The following is a 21,393-nucleotide window of genomic DNA, read 5'->3' as shown; positions in this document are numbered from 1 at the left end:
TAAAAAGTAGAATTAGTAGAATCCTGAAGAACAGCATTTATCTGAAATAGAAATCTTTTGTAACATTATAACTGTCTTTATCATCACTTTCGATCAATTTAAAGCATCCTTGCTAAATACAATTTCTATAATCCCCCAAATATAATTCCCCCAAAAATAATATAATATAATTAATAATATATATACCTATATGTGTATATAGACTCCAAGCTTTTGCATGGTATAGTTTATGATGTTACAAAAGATTTTTATTTCAGATAAATGCTGATCTTTGGATCTTTCTATTCAAAGAATAATACTTTTTTTTTTTACTGTTTTAAATGTTGATGACAATAATAATAATAATTATAATAAAATGTTTCTTGAAGAGCAAATCAGAATATTAGGATAATTTCTGAAGGATCATGTGACAGTGAAGACTGGAGTAAATGGTGCTGAAAATTTTGCTTTGATTACAGGGATAAATTACATTTTAAAATATATTCAAATAAGAAAACATTTATTTTAAATAGTAAAAATATTTAAAAAATGTACTGTTTTTGCTGTAATTTGGATCAAATAAATAGTGAGCAGAACAGACTTCGTTAAAAAACATTACTGTCCATAATCGTTTGACTGGTAGTGTATTTATTGGTGTGTTGTCTTCTCTTTTTTTCCCCCCAGGGTGCAATGGGTGACTCAGTGATCAGCGATCCACCAAGCCCTGGTGGACACCAGCCAGCACCACCACCACCACCAGCACCAACACAGGAATCTACTCCAGTTCGATCTCAGCCAAATCCTTCTCCAGCATCAAAGGGAAAAAGGAGGGAGGTAGCCCCAGGTCTCACCCCGTACCAACAACAAGTGCTGCAGTCTATACAGCAAGATGTAGATGAGCATGAGCACTTTCTGCTTAGTTTTGCACCAGCATTAAGAAGGCTTGAGCCTCGCAAGCAGGCTATGGCGAGGCTGAGAATGCAAACACTGTTCTTTGACTTGGAATTTGGTGAAACGTCTTAGATTATCAGTTGTCCATAGTGTTATGGCTATAGCATTACTATTAACTGCAATAATAATTTACAAATATTAAATTTTTGTTTACAGTAAAAGCACAATGGTAATAAACTTTTACTAAAAATCTGTTATGTGTTTCATTTTGTTCTTTAAGATATGGAAGAGGTTTTGTAAACATCTAAAAGCATTGCCCATGCCACAGATACTGCTGCTTAATTTGTTGTAATAATTACATGAACCATTTTGAGGTAAATACTGATTTATTGCAATGACAACAATTGTAGAATGGGATGGTGGCAAAGAATGCAAAGGTAGACTCCATGTATGCACAAATTAGCAACATGGGGAGGGAGTATTTTGTAAGTAACATACATAAACATAAAAACATAAACATAAACATACAAATACTGAAAAACTGATACTTGAAACAGTCTGCAATACAACAACAATACATTATGTAAAGTGTGTTTTGTTTTTAATAGCGATAGAATTGAGTGTGTTAAAAGTAGATATTTTGGGTAGCTCTTAAAAGAGCTGTATGCTCCATCAGTAGCGGTCTTGCCAGGGAACTTGACCAACTGGAGACATGAAGTACTCCGCAAACCTATCCCTCACAGCTACAGCATCTCTGCTGGCATTATTGGTGCCAAGCCGGGGTGCATCCTGCATTCCTAAAGATGGCTCTGTGGTCAAAGTTAGAGCAGGAGCTGTGAGCACATCTCTCCTCAAGAAATTGTGAAGCATACAGGTGGCCTTCACAATCTTCTCAGCCACCTCCGGAGACACTCCCAGTACCCTGCGATATACTCTCCATTGTGCTGCAAGTATGCCAAATGTACACTCCACCATTCTTCGAGCATGGGAAAGACGAAAATTAAAAACTTTCCTTTCTCCAGTGTTGTGTCCAGGGTAAGGGCGGAGGATGTTACGGCACAGCGGGAATGCTTCATCTGCGAGGAATACATATGGCATGGCTCCAAGATGCTCTGCTCCAGGGAGGGGAGAGTCTTCAGGTATCCTCAGGCTGCTCTGGCGTAGGGCAGATCCAAAGGCAGAGGCAGCCAGTGTTCCTCCATCACTGTTTCTACCATAAGCGCCGATGTCTACAAGCCTGAAGCGATACCTGGCATCAACAACTGCAAGGAGAACTATTGAAAATGTCCCTTTGTAGTTGTAGTATAGGGACCCGCTGGATGGAGGGGCTTCGATGACTACATGGAACTAGGCAAAGCTAGACAGACTTTCTTCTCAAATATTATAAACAGTAATTTAAACAACACACGCACTCTTTTTGCTACTGTAGAGAGACTGACAAACCCCCCAAGCCAGATTCCTTGTGAAATGCTCTCAAACAGCAAGTGCAGTGAGTTTGCTTCTTTCTTCTCTGAGAAAATCAATAATATCAGAAAGGTGATCAGCACATCCTTGACTTGCGCTGGGGTCAGACAGATCAAACCACCTGAGAAAGTAGTTACTATGTCTGATTTCAAAGAAATTGATGGCAAAATTTTGGAAGAAACCGTACAGCACCTTAAAACATCAACCTGCGCTCTTGACACACTTCCCACATCGTTTTTCAAAAGTGTGTTAAACAGTTTAGAAGCAGATCTTCTAGAAGTGGTAAATGCTTCACTTCTCTCTGGGAGTTTTCCAAACTCCCTAAAAACTGCAGTTGTCAAGCCCCTCCTGAAAAAGAGCAATCTGGATAAGACCATATTAAGCAACTATAGACCAATCTCAAATCTTCCTTTCATAGGCAAGATCATTGAAAAAGTTGTCTTCAATCAGCTGAACAAATTCTTATGCTCGAATGGATACTTTGACAATTTTCAATCTGGTTTCCGACTGCACCACAGCACAGAGACAGCGCTCATAAAGATAATAAACGATATTCGCTTAAATACTGACTCAGGCAAATTATCAGTGCTGGTACTACTCGACCTCAGTGCTGCATTTGACACTGTCGATCACAACATACTTCTGGACAGGCTGGAAAACTGGGTGGGGCTTTCTGGGATAGTCCTAAAATGGTTCAGGTCATACTTAGATGGGAGAGGTTATTATGTGAGTATAGGAGACCATAAGTCTGAGTGGACATCCATGACATGCGGAGTCCCTCAAGGCTCAATTCTTGCGCCACTCCTGTTCAACCTGTATATGCTCCCAATGAGCCAAATAATGAGAAATAACCAAATTGCTTACCACAGCTATGCAGACGACACACAGCTGTACTTAGCCCTATCGCCTAACGATTACAGCCCCATTGACTCCTTGTGCCGATGCATTGACGAAGTCAACAGTTGGATGTGTCAAAACTTTCTTCAGTTAAACAAAGACAAAACTGAAGTCATTGCATTTGGAAACAAAGATGAAGTTCTCAAGGTGAACGCATACCTTCACTCTAGGGGTCAAACAACCAAAAATCTAGTCAGGAATCTTGGTGTGACACTAGAGTCAGAGCTTAGTTTCAGTAGTCATGTCAAAGCAATAACTAAATCAGCATACTATCATCTGAAAAATATTGCAAGAATTAGATGCTTTGTTTCCAGACAAGACTTAGAGAAACTTGTGCATGCTTTCATCACCAGCAGGGTGGATTATTGTAATGGTCTCCTCACTGGCCTTCCCAAAAAGACTATAAGACAGTTGCAGCTCATACAGAACGCTGCCGCTAGGATTCTGAGCAGAACCAGAAAATATGAACATATCACACCAGTCCTCAGGTCTTTACACTGGCTCCCAGTTAGATTTAGGATTGATTTTAAAGTATTATTACTGGTATATAAATCATTCAATGGCCTAGGACCTCAATACATTGCAGATATGCTTACTGAATATAAACCCAACAGATCACTCAGATCATTAGGATCATATCAGCTTGAAATACCAAGGGTTCACTCTAAGCATGGCGAGTCTGCTTTTAGCTATTATGCCAGCCGCAGCTGGAACCAGCTTCCAGAGGAGATCAGATGTGCTCCTACTGTAGTCACATTCAAATCCAGACTCAAAACACATCTGTTTAACTATGCATTTACTGAATGAGCACTGTGCCAATGTTCGTCCGACTGTTTGTACTGTATTTTATTTTTTATTTTTCTAAACTGTTTTAATTATTCTTATTTCTTTTTATTATTTTAATTTCTTCTATGTAAAGCACTTTGAATTGCCATTGTGTATGAAATGTGCTATATAAATAAACTTGCCTTGCCTTGCCTACATGCTTCCCATCCATTGCTCCAAGGCAGTTGGGGAAAGCCGAAAGATGTTGGAACTCAGCAGCTATCCCTCTCCACTCTGCTGCATCAGGCACAGGCATGCAATCAGACAGTAGACAGTTCCAGATTGCCTCACACACCTGGCTCACTATTCCAGCCACAGTACTGGCACCTACCCTGAAGCCAAAGGCAATAGACCGGAAAGAATCGCCTGTTGCCAAATACCTTTAAAACAGATGAGAGATTTTATTTAAAACTATTATAAACATGGTCTTATGTTAATATTTATCCATCTTATTTGTCAACAACTAGAACATTCTATCATTTACAGAGACTACAAAACGCACAGCATACATACATACATATACTCACATATATATATATATATATATATACACACACACACACACACATACATACACACATCCTTATATAAGTATACATAAGTATATATTTAATGTCCTTTCATGTAAACCTAGCATTTCAAATTTTACTAAGTAACGAACGTTATGTAGCTAGTACCACCTGTTAAAAGAGGGATTGAAAAAAAAGTCAGGCGACTCACCTTAAACAAATGCAGAGACGTTCCTCCGCGCTGATGGTCTCCCTGAATTTTGTCTGCGTTTTTGCAATCGATGGTGCAATGATTTGTAGCAGGTCTTCAAACTGACTTTTGTGTAGTCTAAAATATGCCACAAACCTTGCATCATCCAACCGGAGCTCCTGGACTAAATTGTTGTAAGCACCATACAGTTTCCTTCCCCGTATAATGTCGTGCACCCACAAACGTCTGTGTGAACCGACATTCTCCTCCCCGGCAACTTCAAAAGCCAACGCAAGAGCCAACTTTCTCTTTCTCGACATTTTTTGCATCACACAGCACTAGGCTACTGTTGCAGCTGTTGTTATGGCAACAAAAGACGCGCTCGGCTGCTATTTGTAACCGAACGCTGCCAGCGTTTTTTTTTGCTAAAAAAACGCCGTTGTCAACTTTTTCTTGTCAAAAAAGACGCTAAGTGTGAACATAGCCTTAGGCAGTCCTTTTTTTTTAGCCGGAGCATATAAGCAGCCGCTCGATCATCTTGCTCTGGCATCAGCTGTTTTGGCATCCCTCCACCTCCCCAACTCCACCAATATAATTTAGGCATCTCATACTCATCATCCAAGCATTAGTAGTCCCACTGGGGGGGTGTATCTAAGCTTGAGTTGAAGCTTCTTCTTCAAGCCCCTCCACGGCGGACATTAAGCCAAATACGCTTAACCTTATTAGTTTAAAGATTATATGGAACTCATTGACATGATCATTTTTAGATTTAGGTAATGGGCAAGGAGCGGGACATGCCTTCATTGATGTAACAACAAGTTATAACATCAGCAAAGACGGACAATCAGGGATAACAGCAGCAAGTATTTTTAAAAGAATCCCGCTCGGAGCGGGTCGAGTAGGACCGGTTACACATATATAGGATGATATTTTAAATCCTTTATATCACTGCGTCCTCTAGAAGCACCTAAAGTTATGTAAGATGTAACAGGACATAACTTGATTCCCCAGTCATGCCAAGTACAGCTACATGCTTGTATAGAAGTCTTGAATCAGCATTAGGATATTAGTGTTTATGGCCATGAAAATAATGTCATGCTATCTTCAATAAATGTTGTACTTACTTAAACACCTGCAGTTCGAGTCAACACTCTGACGCCTGGAACTAATTCTGTCAAGAATCCCCCAAATCACTAACCTGATCCCAACACTTTTGTTTATCATAGTTATAAACAATATCTGTTTGTGAAGGCATAAGAGTGGGCATCAATCTCTTCTGGAGAGGAGGAACTATTTACCTGTGTTGTAGGACCTTCACATCATCCCTTACCGTGTCCATTTACCCAATATAAAACAATTTATGTGATGTGGTTAAGGCAGAACATTACACTTATTTTGGAACCTGTTTTTTTCCCAAAGCATCCACAATTCCTTTCTCCCTGCCAACTGTCACTGGTATTTTTTGTAGTCCATTCACAGCTTTCCCAAAATTTCAACCAAAAACATATGTTTACATTAATTTACATTCATGTGCTAAAAACTATATAAACAATTGTAAATGTAGAGGTGAACAATGACAGAATTATAGACATATTATACATTTTCATGTTTCCTTTCTTTTTTTATGATGTCTTGTATTTTTGGGGATATGTAATACCCCACTTGTTTCTCCCTCTTCTCTCCCTCCTTTTTCAGGTTCCCTTTGTTTGAGCCAGTCATTGAAGCAGACTTGAAAAAGAAAACATTTAGATTATTAATTTGTCACTTTTCAACCAGTAAAACTTAGAAAGGCAAACTATAGGCACGTCTTTGTTCCATATTTTCCTTTCTTTTTTTTTGAAGTGGCCTACAGTAATTTAGAAACATGCCTCTGAAAGTTGTTCCTTGTATTTATTGCTAATATAAAGACAAAAAGTTTATGTATAGTAATCTATTCTTTATACCCCAATGGAATTAAATATACATATGAAGGCGTTTAATTTTGTTCTAGATATTTTATTGATCAGTAAGCTAGTGTAAATGGATGACTATGAATAAAGATATCTAAACATTAACAGTTTTACTGTAACGAAGCACCAGACTCAGTAGGATCCATTTGCAGCTTTATTAAGAATAGTTGTACAGGCAGGGTCAACAACAGCAGACAGGGTAATAGAGAAAACACAGAGAACATCCGAGAAACAGGCAGAGGTCAGGGCAGGCAGCAATAATAAGAGTCCAATAAACAATCCGAGTCAGGCCAGGCAGAGAAACAATCAGGAAACGGGGAAAACAGTCCAAGGTCAGAAATACAAAAAGCAAACACGGGTAATAACGCTCAGTAGTGACAGCCAGGGCAAATCAAGGCTTCACAGAGATGTAAGCTGTGTCCCAAAGTGAAGGACACGTCCTTCTAAGGACCCAGCCTACCCAGCCTTCCCAGCCGTCGAAGGACCCAGCCTACCCAGCCGTCGAAGGACGCTCCGAGTCTAGCCTTTGTAGGATTGTAATTGCCACCAGGTGTTCCTCATTATGCTGTCGCCTAGCAACACTGCGATAGGAGAGCTGCCATCCTACACGGCATCTATTAAAAATAAAAATGGAGCAAGACTACATCATTTTTTATTTTTTATTTTATGTTTTACCGGAGGAGATGGTGGGGATGTTTCATCCCAGGTGATGCATCTCCGGCTTTGTCAAGACCGTGGCCAGGTAAAGTAAACTGGTTTGCTGCATCCCAATTCAGAAGTTGCGTCCTTAATTGCTGGAGTACACAAGTTGAGACTGTACTTGGGTCATGTTATGATAGGCTACTTATGAAAATACAAAATACACATAAAGCTGTTCAAATGTTTAGTTATAGGCTAAGTTACCTTACGAAGATGCGATTTTTTTTATGTATTTTATTCTCTTGATCATGGTGATCTTATTCAGGCATGTTTCCAGCGTGCTTTGTTTTAACGCAGTCGAAGCATAAAACACAAAACAATAAATAAACACAGTGAAATATACCTCTTAAATAAATACAGTGAAATATACCTCTTTAGGCTACTCCCGCTCGCCTTTGGATGCAGCCTTTTATATGGCATGCATCTGTATAGCAACAATTCCTTAAAATTGTGCTCATTTCATTTTTCAAAATAACCTGTGGTTGACTGTAAGCAAGTACATTCGTTAAGTATTCACATACAAATGTGAAGTAATGAGGTTTTTTTTCTCTTTCACAGGACAGCAACACTACAAAACCATGGTATTTTACAATATGATAAATTGTTCTATAGTAAACTACTCAACAGTAAATTACTTTAAATATGACAACCTTCAACATATTCAGAATTAAAATGCAACATACACATAGCCAAGCAGTAATAAGAATGCAACAACATATCTAAAAACCCTGACAAAGAGTTTTTTTTATGCAGAATACTTAACTGTACTGTTACTTTTCATATCTTAAGTAAATTAAATACAAATATGCAAGATAACACTTGTATATAAGTAAGGTTTTAAATATAACTACAAAAATTTCCCCAATGTGCCATTAATACTTACTAAAAGTAGTTTAAGTATCACTATATCTTCCAACAATTACTTTGTCACAGCTTTAAACAATCTCTCTTTGTTTGTTTCCCTAAATCAGACCAGACCCCTGTACTGCAGGATAAACCTGAGTGTGCCAGTGCTGGACAGGTTTTTTAATGACCGTGACACACGACCTGATTTTCGTCTGAGCAGGGAGGCCCTGAGAGTGCTGCTGGACCTGTTGAGAAGTGACCGGCAACACGGATGGGGTTCCACAATAGAGACCCTGGTGTTTCTTTTCTGGCTGGCGTGTGGTACATCCTACAGGGTCGTCTCCAGAGCATTTGATATGCCTCGTTCCACTGTCCACCGCATTGTCCACCGGGTCGCTGAGGAGGTGGTGGCCATCCGCCACCAAGTCATTCGGTTCCCCAACACCCCAGAAGACCTGGAGGCAGTTTGCCGTGGGTTTGCAGGGCTTGTCAGACACAGAGCTTTCTTGAAAGCTGCAGGAGCAATCGACGGCTGCCATGTGCGCATCAAGCCTCCAAGCGGCCCTGATGGTCAATGCTACAGGAACAGGAAACTGTTCCCATCCATCATCCTGCAGGCTGTTTGTGACCATCAGGGCCGCTTCATTGACACCTACGTGGGCTGGCCGGGGTCAGTGCATGATGCACGGATTCTCCGCCACAGCCCACTGTACAGGAGGTCAGTGTACCCTCCTCCAGGGCACTTCATCCTCGCAGACGGAGGGTACCCATGTCTCCAACACCCACTCCCCCTCATCACTCCCTACAAGAGGCCAGTACGAGGTGTGGGAGCCCAGCGCTTTAATCTCCATCATTCCAGGGCACGCTCCATTATAGAGCGTGCTTTTGGGATGATGAAGACCAGGTTCCGATCCATCTTCCTGAAAGCGCTGGAGGTGCACCACACCTTTGTACCTCATGTAAGTTAAATGAAAAATACATTTGCAAAAAACATAATTAACTTCTTTCTTCCAGACCATATAATTTTTTGTTTTGTTTTTTCATTTCAGGTCATCACAGCCTGTGCCATCCTCCACAACATCTGCCTTGGGGACATCATGGCCCCGGAGGATGAGCATGAGGAGGATGATGTGGAGGATGAGGGGGAGCATGTTTTGGAGACGGTCAGTGGGGCTCCCTGGCGTGACCAGCTGTCTGCCCTGGATGAGGTTCCCATTGACCATGATTACTTGTAACAGGCAAGTCAGAGAACTTTAAAGTTATAATGGCCAAAACCAAAAATTTATGTCCATAGAATGGGTTTACATGTTGAAATTTTTTATGCTTTGATTTGAGGATGAGAATTTATTTTATTCTTCCTTCTTTTTGAAATGATCTCAGTGAGATGGCAGCCGTCGATTGAGTCAGCCCTGCAAACCTGTTGTTAGACAATGCAGTGGACAGTGGAAATTATGCAGTCAAACACTCTGGAGACCATCCTAGATGATGTCCCACCCACCGGCAGAGAGGCCTTACCAGGGTCTCTATTGTGGAGCCCACCCGGGTCCAGCGGCACCACCAGAGTCTCCCTGCTCAGCTGAAATCTTAATTTATGTAATGTTCATGTGACACCCTGTATGTATAGTCACAGGAATAATTATTTTCTTTTGATGTGTTTGATTTATTTTATTATTTTGATGATATTGTTTCAACTACTGTGAGTATGCTCAGAGACAATTTGGTATGCTGTACTGTTGGTGCGTAATACCCTCAGCGGACATTAGGGGGAGACCATGTGCTGAGCGCAGAGTTTGAGGGTAACTTTGAGTCGCGTAGAAGAACTGTCTGTGTCTCTTTGTTTTAATCAAACAGGTGGGTGAAGTCAATCACCATGGACAATATATAACATGAAACAATGTGTTGATAACGTGTGTACACTGTTTTAAGAGGGTTATATACATTTCCTGAGTAGTTAAGACGTCGAATAGAGATGGTGATATGTTTATGAAAATTACGGTGCATTCGCGGTTGTGCCGCGGCCGGCCTTGTATTAATATAATTTAATCTGAATGGTTTAAGGCTCCAACACACTGAATCCCTAAGAACATTTACTGCAGTACCGCCAGCCAGACGGCGGGCGTGCTACAGATTTTGGGGGCTCGTCCGGGATCTAGCGCCACCTGCTGGTATGCAGATCCAATCCAATTGAACCACAGAGCGGCTGGGTGACGGGTGATCAGCGTGAGGACCACAGAGGGCAGCTTAACGGCGGCAGGAGAACCAGAGCACGGCAGTGAGAGGCTTTCCTGGCTGAGGAGTAGTGCGGTGTGGTACGAGCCAAGTGTGAACCCATCAGCAGCTGAATTGTCGACAAGATGACTTCGAGCGAGAGAAAAGCAACGGTTTGGGAAATCAAGAAAAGACTTCATCAACTCACCCATGATGGACTGATCAGCCTGTTGGATTGTCTGGAGCCAACTGCAGCACCCGGAAAGCACAGGTTGGATACAACTGATGAGGAGTGTTGTTTCGAGTACATTGTTGAGTACATGAACAGTGATGTTCTCATGGAGTTAGAAGATGAAGGGTTGTCTCAGTTGTTACTGCTAAAAGACAATGTGAATGTGTTGATTCAGAAACAGAGTGTTAGAACAGTTCAGCAGGACACTGAGTCATTTGCACCACAACCACTTGCACACACTCCTGACACACAGACACAACCGATGGAGTATAACAGATTGGTAGACTGCTATGAAGAGTTAGGGCGGAAATTGGCACAATACAAGATTGAAGTTAACCCAAATAGAGCAGAATCTCCCAAAAGTAGCCGGAGCTTACCTGTGAATGTAGCTGGTGAGCTCAGTAGTGGAAAAAGGGAAAGTATGATCTCCCTCCGTGACCTACAGCTACTGCCATTTCAGCATAGAGAATTCAAAGTTCAAGGGGGGCAGATTGGTGATAGTACCTCTGATATTAGTTACACAAGTGTAACCAAACAGATAGATGAGGGACTGGCAGCTAACCATAGTGAGAATGACATTATCAGAGGGGTTTTGAGAGTCATTAAGCCAGGAAACTTCAAGGACATGTTGGTGAACAAGGAAGGACTAGGGTGACCAGACGTCCCGAAAAATTCGGGACAGTCCCGAAATCTAAACTTTTGTCCCGAATCCCGAATCTGGCCCTAATTGTCCCGAAAATTATACTAAAGCAAAATCTTGAGTAGTTATTGTCTTATAAACATTAAAAACTGTCTGCAGAGGTTGAGGCCGGCGACACACTGGCTGCGTGGCGTGTCCGTTTTTATTTCGGCTCCCCTGTTAACAGGTTAGAGCTTGCACACTGCCTGCGTGAGACCGGAAAACGCGTGCATGCTAGAAACAGAACCAACGCCTATTTTTCACGCGACACGCAAGCCTGCAAAATAGCAAGCAAAATAGAATAGGAAAAGATGTTTGTATGTCATTTTGACATGAAAACATATTAATAAATGACATTTTGATGTTTGAAAGTTTAAGTTTTTACATAAATGCAGATATAAATGTAATAAAAAAATATATATGATCGATTTTCAAATATTGCACCTGTCAATACAGAATAATGACAGACTGTTGATCTTTGAATAAAAATATGTTTGGTTCAGGTTTGAAATTCATTATCTTTTATTATAGGCTACGCAGTCTGATATCATAGAAGCCCCCCATCCCGTCACCCCAGACCCATAGACCCCCCCCCCCCCCCCCCCCCCCCGTCCCGAATTTCAGCCAATCTCATCTGGTCACCCTAGGAAGGACTGACAATTCCAGAACTGAAAAGTTTCCTTCAGTCGCATCTGAATGAGAGAAGTAGCTCTGAGCTCTTCCAGGAATTAATGTGCGGTAAGCAGAATGACAGTGAAACTCCTCAACAGTTCCTGTATAGACTGATCGGACTAAAACAGAAACTCATTTTTCTGTCTAAACAAGCTGTCACAGATCTGGAGTACGATGAACAAACCATTCAAAATGTGTTTTTAAGGACGATTTATCAGGGCATGGGTGCAAAGTACAACCAGTTTCGCACTGAATTGAAACCCCTACTTACAAACCGCCTGGTGACAGATGAGGCACTCCTGCGCCAAGTAACCCAGATAGCCAGTGACGAGAGCGAACGACAACGTCGGTTGGGACAAGCGGCACGGCAGAGAGTGTCAAATGCCCTCAGCGCCCAGTGTGAGTCCAGCCGAGGTAAAGAGGTAGATTGTAGCAGACAACATGACCAAACTGAGACGATTCGTCGGTTGAGTGCACAAATTGAAGCTCTTACTAAGACTGTTGAATCACTTGCAAAGGCGAGAACGACAGAGGATCAGTGCAAAGTTGATTCCCAGCTGCAGCGAAGGCAACGCCGACGAATGTGTCCCAAATGTACTAACAAGGATGTCACCTCTTGCAGTCATTGCTTCGTGTGTGGTGAGGAAGGGCATCGTGCGGTGGGCTGTCTAAGAAGAGAAAAGGTGTCGGGAAACGATCAGCGGCCACTGTAGAGGGGCGACCAGTGACCGAGAAATCACAGTCCCAGCCTAAGGAGAAAGCAGCACGGATGGGTAGGTTCGTTGATCCACTAAACCAAAGACAAAGTCCCGGTGATCGAGTAGCCCAGCTCATTGGGAAGAAAGCCACTCTCAAGTGCCACATTCATGGGTTCGCAGTAACAGCTCTACTAGACACAGGAGCACAAGTTAGTATAATTGACTGCAATTGGAAGAGTAAATACTTACCGGATCAAGCTCTGCGACCACTGTCAGAAATAGTCAATGGGGGCAACGTCAATGTCTCAGCTGTTAATGGAGAACCATTGCCATTCGAGGGATGGGTAGAATTGACAGTGAACCTGCCTGGAAATAATGACCCAAGTATGGCTATTCAAGTACCTTTCCTCGTGGGGAAGATGCCGTTAGAACGACCATTGCTGGGGTTTAATGTGGTCGAGGAGATAATAAGAGGAAAGAATGACACTGGACAGGGTCTATGTGCTTTTGCAGAACTCCTAAAGATGGCCCTTGACATCAAAGAGGAACAAGCTAATGCGATAGTGAGCTTCATTCAGGAACTACCCCATGTGAAGCTGGGAGCTATTGTCACAGTCGGCCCTAGAGATGTTGTTGTACCACCCGGTCAGGTGACTCATATGAAGTGTGAAGTTCCGGTTGGCTTGGAATGCACTGAGCCAGTAGTCTTGTTCGAGACCAGTGAGGAGAGTGCATTGTTAAATCAGCTAGACGTGGGAGAAGGTCTAATGGAACTAGAGGGGACAGATCGGCCTTATGTTAGGATTCCCCTGGGAAACCCTACTGCTTGTGAGGTTACGATCAGACGACATACACCTCTAGGGAGTATTCAGCCAATCTCAAGCATTATCGAAACGGAGCAGCAAGACACGGTAAACAGAGACGACTTACCAGTGGACAGCGGAGAAGAACCAGGTTCCCTAGAACATGAGAGCGCTCGCAGGGTAGACAGCTTGTGGCACCCGCCAGTCGATGTGAGTCATCTGGAAGATGAACAGCAGAAATTAGTCAAAGCCATGCTGTATGAAGAATCCAACGTGTTTGCTCGCGGAGATGATGATATTGGGTGCATCCCGAGCTTACAGATGACGATTAATCTGAAGGACGACATCCCTGTTCAGCGAGCTTATGCCTCCATCCCGAAACCCCTATATAAAGAGGTGAAGGAATACGTTCAGGATTTACTGGCTCGAGGGTGGGTAGTCAAGTCAAAGTCTCCTTACGCAGCCCCAGTGGTGTGTGTCAGGAAGAAAGATGGCACGCTGAGACTGTGCATAGACTACAGGTTGTTGAACCAGAAGACAGTCCCAGACCGACATCCACTTCCCCGGATTCAGGACCTCATTGACACCCTGGGAGGCTACCGATGGTTTTCAATTCTGGATCAGGGGAAGGCCTACCATCAAGGATTCATGGCGGAGGGATATCGACACCTTACGGCATTCACAACTCCTTGGGGCCTATATGAGTGGGTGCGCATACCCTTCGGATTGGCGAATGCACCAGCGGCGTTCCAGAGGAGTATGGAGGGAATGCTGGACTCCTTGAGAGATGAGTTATGTATCCCGTATCTCGATGACATACTTTGCTTTGGCAAAACGTTCAGTGACCATGTTCAGGGATTAAGGAGAGTCCTCAGGGTACTGCGGAGTCATGGAGTAAAGTTGAGACCAGCAAAGTGCGAACTCTTCAAGAGAGAGGTCAGGTATGTGGGGAGACTAGTTTCGGAGGACGGTATCCGTATCGACCCAAAAGATCTAGAAGCAGTCACCTCTCTGAAAGACCAGAAGCCCACTACTGTCGGGGAGTTGCGGCGATTGTTGGGGTTCCTCAGTTACTACCGTACTTTTATCCAGGACTTTTCACGAATTGCGAAACCACTGTACGAACTCCTTCAGCACCGGGGATCAGTAGCCTCTGGAGAGCAGAATAAGTTGAGTAAAGCTGAGAAGAGAGGGAACCAGTTACCATCTCGCACGAAAGTAGAGTGGACAAGTATGCACCAATGTGTGTTGGAAAGACTCATTGAGGCTCTAACTACTCCTCCGATACTCGCTTACCCAAACTTCGAACTCCCATTTGTGCTCCATACAGACGCGTCCGAACATGGGCTCGGGGCTGTGCTGTACCAACAGCAAGAGGGAAGGCTCAGAGTTATTGGGTATGGATCCAGAACCTTGACCCCCGCCGAGAAGAGTTACAGACTCCACTCCGGAAAGCTGGAGTTCCTGGCACTTAAATGGGCTGTCTGCGAGAAGTTCCGCGATTATCTGTTCTATGCGCCACACTTTACAGTCTTGACAGACAACAACCCATTGACGTATGTCCTCAGAACGGCTAAACTCAATGTTGTTGGACATAGGTGGGTAGGAGAATTGGCGGACTTCAGATTTGACATTCGTTACAGACCAGGCAAAATGAATGCGGATGCAGATATGCTCTCTCGTTGTCCCCTTGACATCACTAAGTTTATGACCGCATGTACCGAAGTTATCACAGAGGAGGTGGTCAGGGCTACATGGGAAGGAAGTCGGGCTGACCAAGAGAATGAAGTTGCCTGGGTTGCGGCTCTGAATGCACGTTTAGAGAATGCAGAGTACCAGTTTGAAGGGAGTCTCATATCACTTGATCGTTCTGAATTGAAAACCGCCCAACGGGAAGATCCTGTTGTTGGGAAGGTGATCGAATTAAAGGAGAGTGGTGGAGAACTGGCATCTGAGATGACGAAAACTGCTAAGGGAGGCCTAAAAAGACTGTTGTATGAGTGGAAAAAACTTTATCTTGAAGAGGGACTGCTCTATCGTAAGACCAACCACAGAGCTCAACTTGTTCTTCCAGCTGAGTTTAAGCAGTTGGCATTGAAACAGTTGCACAACGACATGGGTCATGTAGGGACAGAACGAGTTCTAGACTTAGCAAGGAGGAGATTCTACTGGCCTTTTATGAAGAAGGAGATCGAGCACTATGTCACCCAGCAGTGCCGATGCGTGAAACAAAAGAAACCTGTGGTGCAGATCAAAGCTCCGATGGGGAGTCTTACCTCAAGTTGTCCACTGGATCTAGTGTCCATTGATTATTTGCACCTGGAGCGAAGTCGGGGTGGATATGAATATATTCTGGTGCTGGTGGACCATTTCACCAGATTTGCCCAGGCGTACCCGACCAGAGATAAGTCTGGAAGGACGGCGGCTGAGAGGATATTTAACGACTTTATCCCGAGATTCGGCTACCCTTGCCGGCTTCATCACGACCAAGGCCGTGAATTCGAGAATCATCTTTTCGCGACTTTGCAGCGGTTAACAGGTGTCAGTAACTCCAGAACGACGCCTTATCACCCACAAGCAAACCCGGCAGAACGGTTTAATCGCACCTTGTTACAGATGTTGAGGACGCTGGAAGAGAAGGAAAAGGATCGATGGAAAGACCACCTCCCGAAGGTTGTGCATGCTTATAATTGCACTAAGCATGAATCGACGGGGTACTCTCCATTCTTCCTCCTGTATGGACGTCATCCGCGTTTGCCCGTTGACTTGTTGTTTGGTCTGAGAGCAGAGGAAGACCAATACTCACCTCGGGATTATGCAGAGAAGTGGGCACAACGGATGGCTGAAGCGTATAAATTAGCCTCGGACAACAGCAAGCAAGCGAGCGCACGGAACAAGAAATACTATGACCGGCATCTTCGAGGTGTTGTGCTACAGCCAGGAGATCGAGTTCTGGTCCGTAATTTAAGTGAACGGGGCGGGCCTGGAAAACTAAGATCATACTGGGAGAGAACAGTGCACGTGGTCAAAGAGAGGATAGGTGATGGACCAGTCTATCAAGTGTACCCTGAGTCTAGTGGAGGTGAAAATCCAGCAGTGATACGTACCTTGCATCGGAACCTGCTCCATCTGGTTAATGACCTACCTGTAGACCCGCCACCTCTTGGAGCAAATGACTCGTGTAGACCTAAGGGAAGAAAACAGAGGTTGTTAAGATCAGCAAGGGAACCTGAAGGAGCAAATTCAAGTGATTCATGTTCAGATGACAGCGATGCTCCGAGAGCTTACTACTGGTTGCGGTCCTCTGAACAGCAGAGATCTAAGCAGAGAAGGACTATACCTGACACTTACGAAAGAGTAGGTTGGAGACGGAGAAGTGGTGAGGATGGACCTGCGAGATATGGAGAGATTGCTCGAGGGGTAGAGGAAGAATACTTACCTGAGCCAGTGACAACTCACTCCTTGACTGACTTACCTGCTGCACCAGAATCTGATGGGATGAATGACGAGATGGGAGAGATGGTACCTAGTGAGGAAGAAAGACAAATGGTTAGTCCAATGGGAAATGCTGCAGGAGATGGATATGTCAGAAGATCTAGCAGAGAACGAAAGCCCACACGGGTCTTCACTTACCCCTCATTGGGTCAGCCTAATTATGAACTGCCTACGGAGATCGGGGCTGCTCAACTTATGCAGGCACAGCAGTTACCGTATTATTCTGGGGTACAGGGGCCAGTATATGTAACTTGTGCTCACATCCCACCTACACTGCCTTATCAGATAGGGTCCTATCCTACTTTACAATCTTATGCTGCCTTTAGTGGATACTAGAGAATTAGTCCCTAAAAGGAAAACAGGGTTAAAACACACACACATATACATTGCGCATTGACACAGAGGTCTTTAAATTGTTTACTATGTGAGGAGAATGTTTGTGTTATTGAGAAAGATGTTTAAGATTTAAAAGGGTCAGTGTTGTTTGGAGCCATTTCTTTTGTCGGGGAGAGTGTGACACCCTGTATGTATAGTCACAGGAATAATTATTTTCTTCTGATGTGTTTGATTTATTTTATTATTTTGATGATATTGTTTCAACTACTGTGAGTATGCTCAGAGACAATTTGGTATGCTGTACTGTTGGTGCGTAATACCCTCAGCGGACATTAGGGGGAGACCATGTGCTGAGCGCAGAGTTTGAGGGTAACTTTGAGTCGCGTAGAAGAACTGTCTGTGTCTCTTTGTTTTAATCAAACAGGTGGGTGAAGTCAATCACCATGGACAATATATAACATGAAACAATGTGTTGATAACGTGTGTACACTGTGTTAAGAGGGTTATATACATTTCCTGAGTAGTTAAGACGTCGAATAGAGATGGTGATATGTTTATGAAAATTACGGTGCATTCGCGGTTGTGCCGCGGCCGGCCTTGTATTAATATAATTTAATCTGAATGGTTTAAGGCTCCAACACACTGAATCCCTAAGAACATTTACTGCAGTACCGCCAGCCAGACGGCGGGCGTGCTACATTCATTTAAATTATGTTGTCAGATGATATTTAAATTATGTTGTAAATGGTTATTTATAAAACGTTATTTATCTATAATTATTTATTTTTTCCAAATGTTATTATTGTATAAAATATTGTTTTCAAATTGCCTGTCAAACCTGTCATTAAAAAAATAAGCAATGTCAAGAACTGTTCCTTTTTATTTCATATCCCAACACATCAAGTTACTTAAAAAATAAACAATGCACAGAAATGGAACAAAAATAATGTTTATAATTCATTTAAAATAAACTGTACACAAGTTTGAAAAAAAATACATCATTTAATATAACTTAGATTACAAAAATAAACTGTACAAAATTTAAGTTTCCTCTTTCCATTTAATGTAAATAAAAAATCCTCTTTTATATATATACATAAAACACACAAAAAAACAATTTCTCCACCATACGCTCAAGCAGCGCAAACAGCCTGTCCATCCTCTCCCTGCTCTCTCGAGCTCTCCTCTCCTCTCCTCTGCAGAGCCATGTCCTCTCTAATGAGGTCCAGCATCTCCTCCTCATAGTCCCGCTTTCTCCGTGCTGGTGGTGGTGGTGGTGCGGGTGCGGGTGCGGGTGCTGCTGCTGCTGCTGCGGGTGCTGGTGCTGGTGCTGCGGTTGCTGGTGCTGGCTCCTCCTCACCCCAACACCTCATCCATGAGGACAAACCAGGGCCACGTTTCAGCAGTGGGTTTCCCACCCACTCCCTCTCCTGTCCCAGGACACTTGCAATCCTAAGGCAGAGCAAATTAACCCTGGCTTGTTAACAACAACAGCACAATACATTTCAGCAAAGATGTGTGTATTAACTTTCTTACTTTGTATTTTGTTTTTAAGTTGTCCCATTTTTTTTTTTTGCCTGCATGGGGGTTACCTTCCCCTGCAGCCTAATTTTCTCCAGAATTGCTCTAAAAAAAGCAGAAAAGGGTACTTATGAAAAATTATAACACAGGGGTGCAAATGAAATATTAACATTAGTGCATTGCTAAAACTGAAAAAAGACACATCAGGACATGCATTCAAAATAGTTTAGAAATCATATTTTTGGATACTCAAATGTGGTTAAAACCTTTGTAAACATAACTTGCATGACAGCACTACAAAAACACATAAAAGTGAAACCCATTGCATCATCTACTGCTTTTCTTATTGTTGTGGGTTTTCTAGGGTGAGTGATATTTATTATAATACACAAGTGAGACAGACTACTGCAAATTTTACAGGTAGGTGTTGTCTTACCTCCAAGCCACGCTGGCGGAGTTTTTCACCCCGGTAAATAAATGGTCGTTTTCAGACCACAGTTTAATAAACTGGGCGGTCTGCTCCTTGCTCCCTGAAAATTATTAAAGTAATTAGCACAAGTTTTGCGTCTAACCACCTGACAAATAAAGCCACCCAATGGTAACAAAGGAGTTAAGATGAAGTTTATAAGAAATAAAAACTTGTGGCTTTTGACTGTGGTTTCGCTAGCTATTTAAGTAAATGAAAACATAATACTTACATTTAAAAGTGAATTTTCCCTCAACCACCGAACTCGGGGACGCCATTTTTTCAAATGAAAATGCTTTCGTCACCGGCGTGCAATGACTTATGGGGTAGGATAGGCCACTAAGGATCCGTTTTTGTATCCTTCCTTTCACGGGGAAAGAAGGGTGCATTTGGCATCGCTTTTAGCCTTCGTCGCGCCGTGATGACGCAACTGGCCTTCGAATACGGCCTTCAAAGGATGCATAACTGAATTGGGACAGCCTTCATCACGCCGCAGTGACGCATCCAGCCTTCAAAGGACGCAGCCTTCACTTTGGGACACAGCTGTAATGTGTGGAAGTGGCTTATATGCGTGTGTAAATGAGGTGCAGGTGTGTTGCGCAATCAGTCCCAGATGAGAGGTATGATGGGAATTTGAGTTCGGTACGAACTGGTTAATATTCTGGAGACGGATCCCTCCGGTGGTGCGGAGGAGGCGGTACGGGAGGCTCCTCTGTAACAATTATACTTAAGTGAATTATATTTTTAAAACATGTATCAGATTAGGGCTGTGAAGCGATTAATCGCATCCAAAATAAACGTTTGTATTATGTAATAAATGTGTGTGTACTGTGTATAATTATTTTGTATATTTAAATACGCATACGTGCATGTATATATATTTTTTTAAATGTGTTATTTACATATAAAATATTTATATTTATATATAATATAAATTATATATAAATATATATACAGTATATACATGCAAATATTTCTTAAATATATACAGTGGGTACGGAAAGTATTCAGACCCCCTTAAATTTTTCACTCTTTGTTATATTGCAGCCATTTGCTAAAATCATTTAAGTTCATTTTTCCCCCTCATTATTGTACACACAGCACCCCATATTGACAGAAAAACACAGAATTGTTGAAATTTTTGCACATTTATTAAAAAAGAAAAACTGAAATATTACATGGTCCTATATAATATTAATGATTAACTAACATTACCCTACTGATGTTTAGCCTATAGAAAATTCAAAACTAAATTTAAGTTGACAATATGCGCAAAATTTCTTTCGATTCCTTCGTCTAAAACAAGTAAAAGTCAACCACAATAATAAAACATAAGAAAATATACTTACACAACAGTAGATTACCAATTCAACACAACAAGGCGATCTCCTCTGGCCTACTCTCCTCGTGGTTGTTGAAATATGAAAACGCGATAACGTTATTTCGCGAGATAATCTATTCTATCGTGGGATGTGTCAATATCGCGAGATTCGTTACTACTATTGGCAGCATAGTTTTGGCAATCGACGCCTATCTGTTTTACATGTATATGCATAAATGTCATAAAAATAATATAATCGAATGATAATGTACAGAAAACAGGTTGAATGACTAAAATGCAGTGCCTTCACAATCAAATAACAACACCACTTTGTGAATATAATTTAAATAAAGATGTAAATACAAATAATTGTGTATTTTATAAAAATGTCCTGCTTTTAACAACATGAAAAATACTATAATATTTAGTAAACTATAGTAAAAAATAGCTACTATAGTTTATAGTACTTATAACACGTTGTAAATAATCTTTCCTGTAGCTCAGTGGTAAGAGCATTGCGTTAACAACGTAAGGTTGTGGGTTCGATCCCAGGGGATTGCACATACCTATGTATAAATGTATAGGATAATGCAATGTAAGTCGCTTTGGATAAAAGCGTCTGCCAAATGCATAAATGTAAATGAATGCTACAGCATACTGTAGGCTAGTGTGAACTGATAAACTATAAAAAAACAATTAAATACTTTAGTTTT

At 42.2% G+C, this 21,393-nt stretch overlaps 1 protein-coding gene across 1 annotated transcript; it reads left to right on the top strand.

Annotated features, from left to right (window-relative positions):
• Positions 1–7,423: 7,423 nt before the first annotated feature.
• LOC309496424 (uncharacterized protein) lies at positions 7,424–8,898 on the top strand (the record flags this gene model as incomplete). Its single annotated transcript, XM_082166416.1, has 4 exons — positions 7,424–7,446; positions 7,962–7,984; positions 8,375–8,819; positions 8,885–8,898. The coding sequence occupies exons 2-4, from the start codon at positions 7,982–7,984 to the stop codon at positions 8,896–8,898; spliced, it is 462 nt and encodes a 153-aa protein (XP_082022542.1). The 5' UTR covers positions 7,424–7,446; positions 7,962–7,981.
• Positions 8,899–21,393: the final 12,495 nt, after the last annotated feature.

Source organism: Leuciscus leuciscus, assembly GCF_965113295.1.
Source record: "Leuciscus leuciscus genome assembly, chromosome: 4".
Taxonomy (NCBI): Eukaryota; Metazoa; Chordata; class Actinopteri; order Cypriniformes; family Leuciscidae; genus Leuciscus; species Leuciscus leuciscus.
The sequence above is the reverse complement of the archived record's forward strand: the minus strand, read 5'-3'. Positions and strand labels throughout refer to the sequence as shown.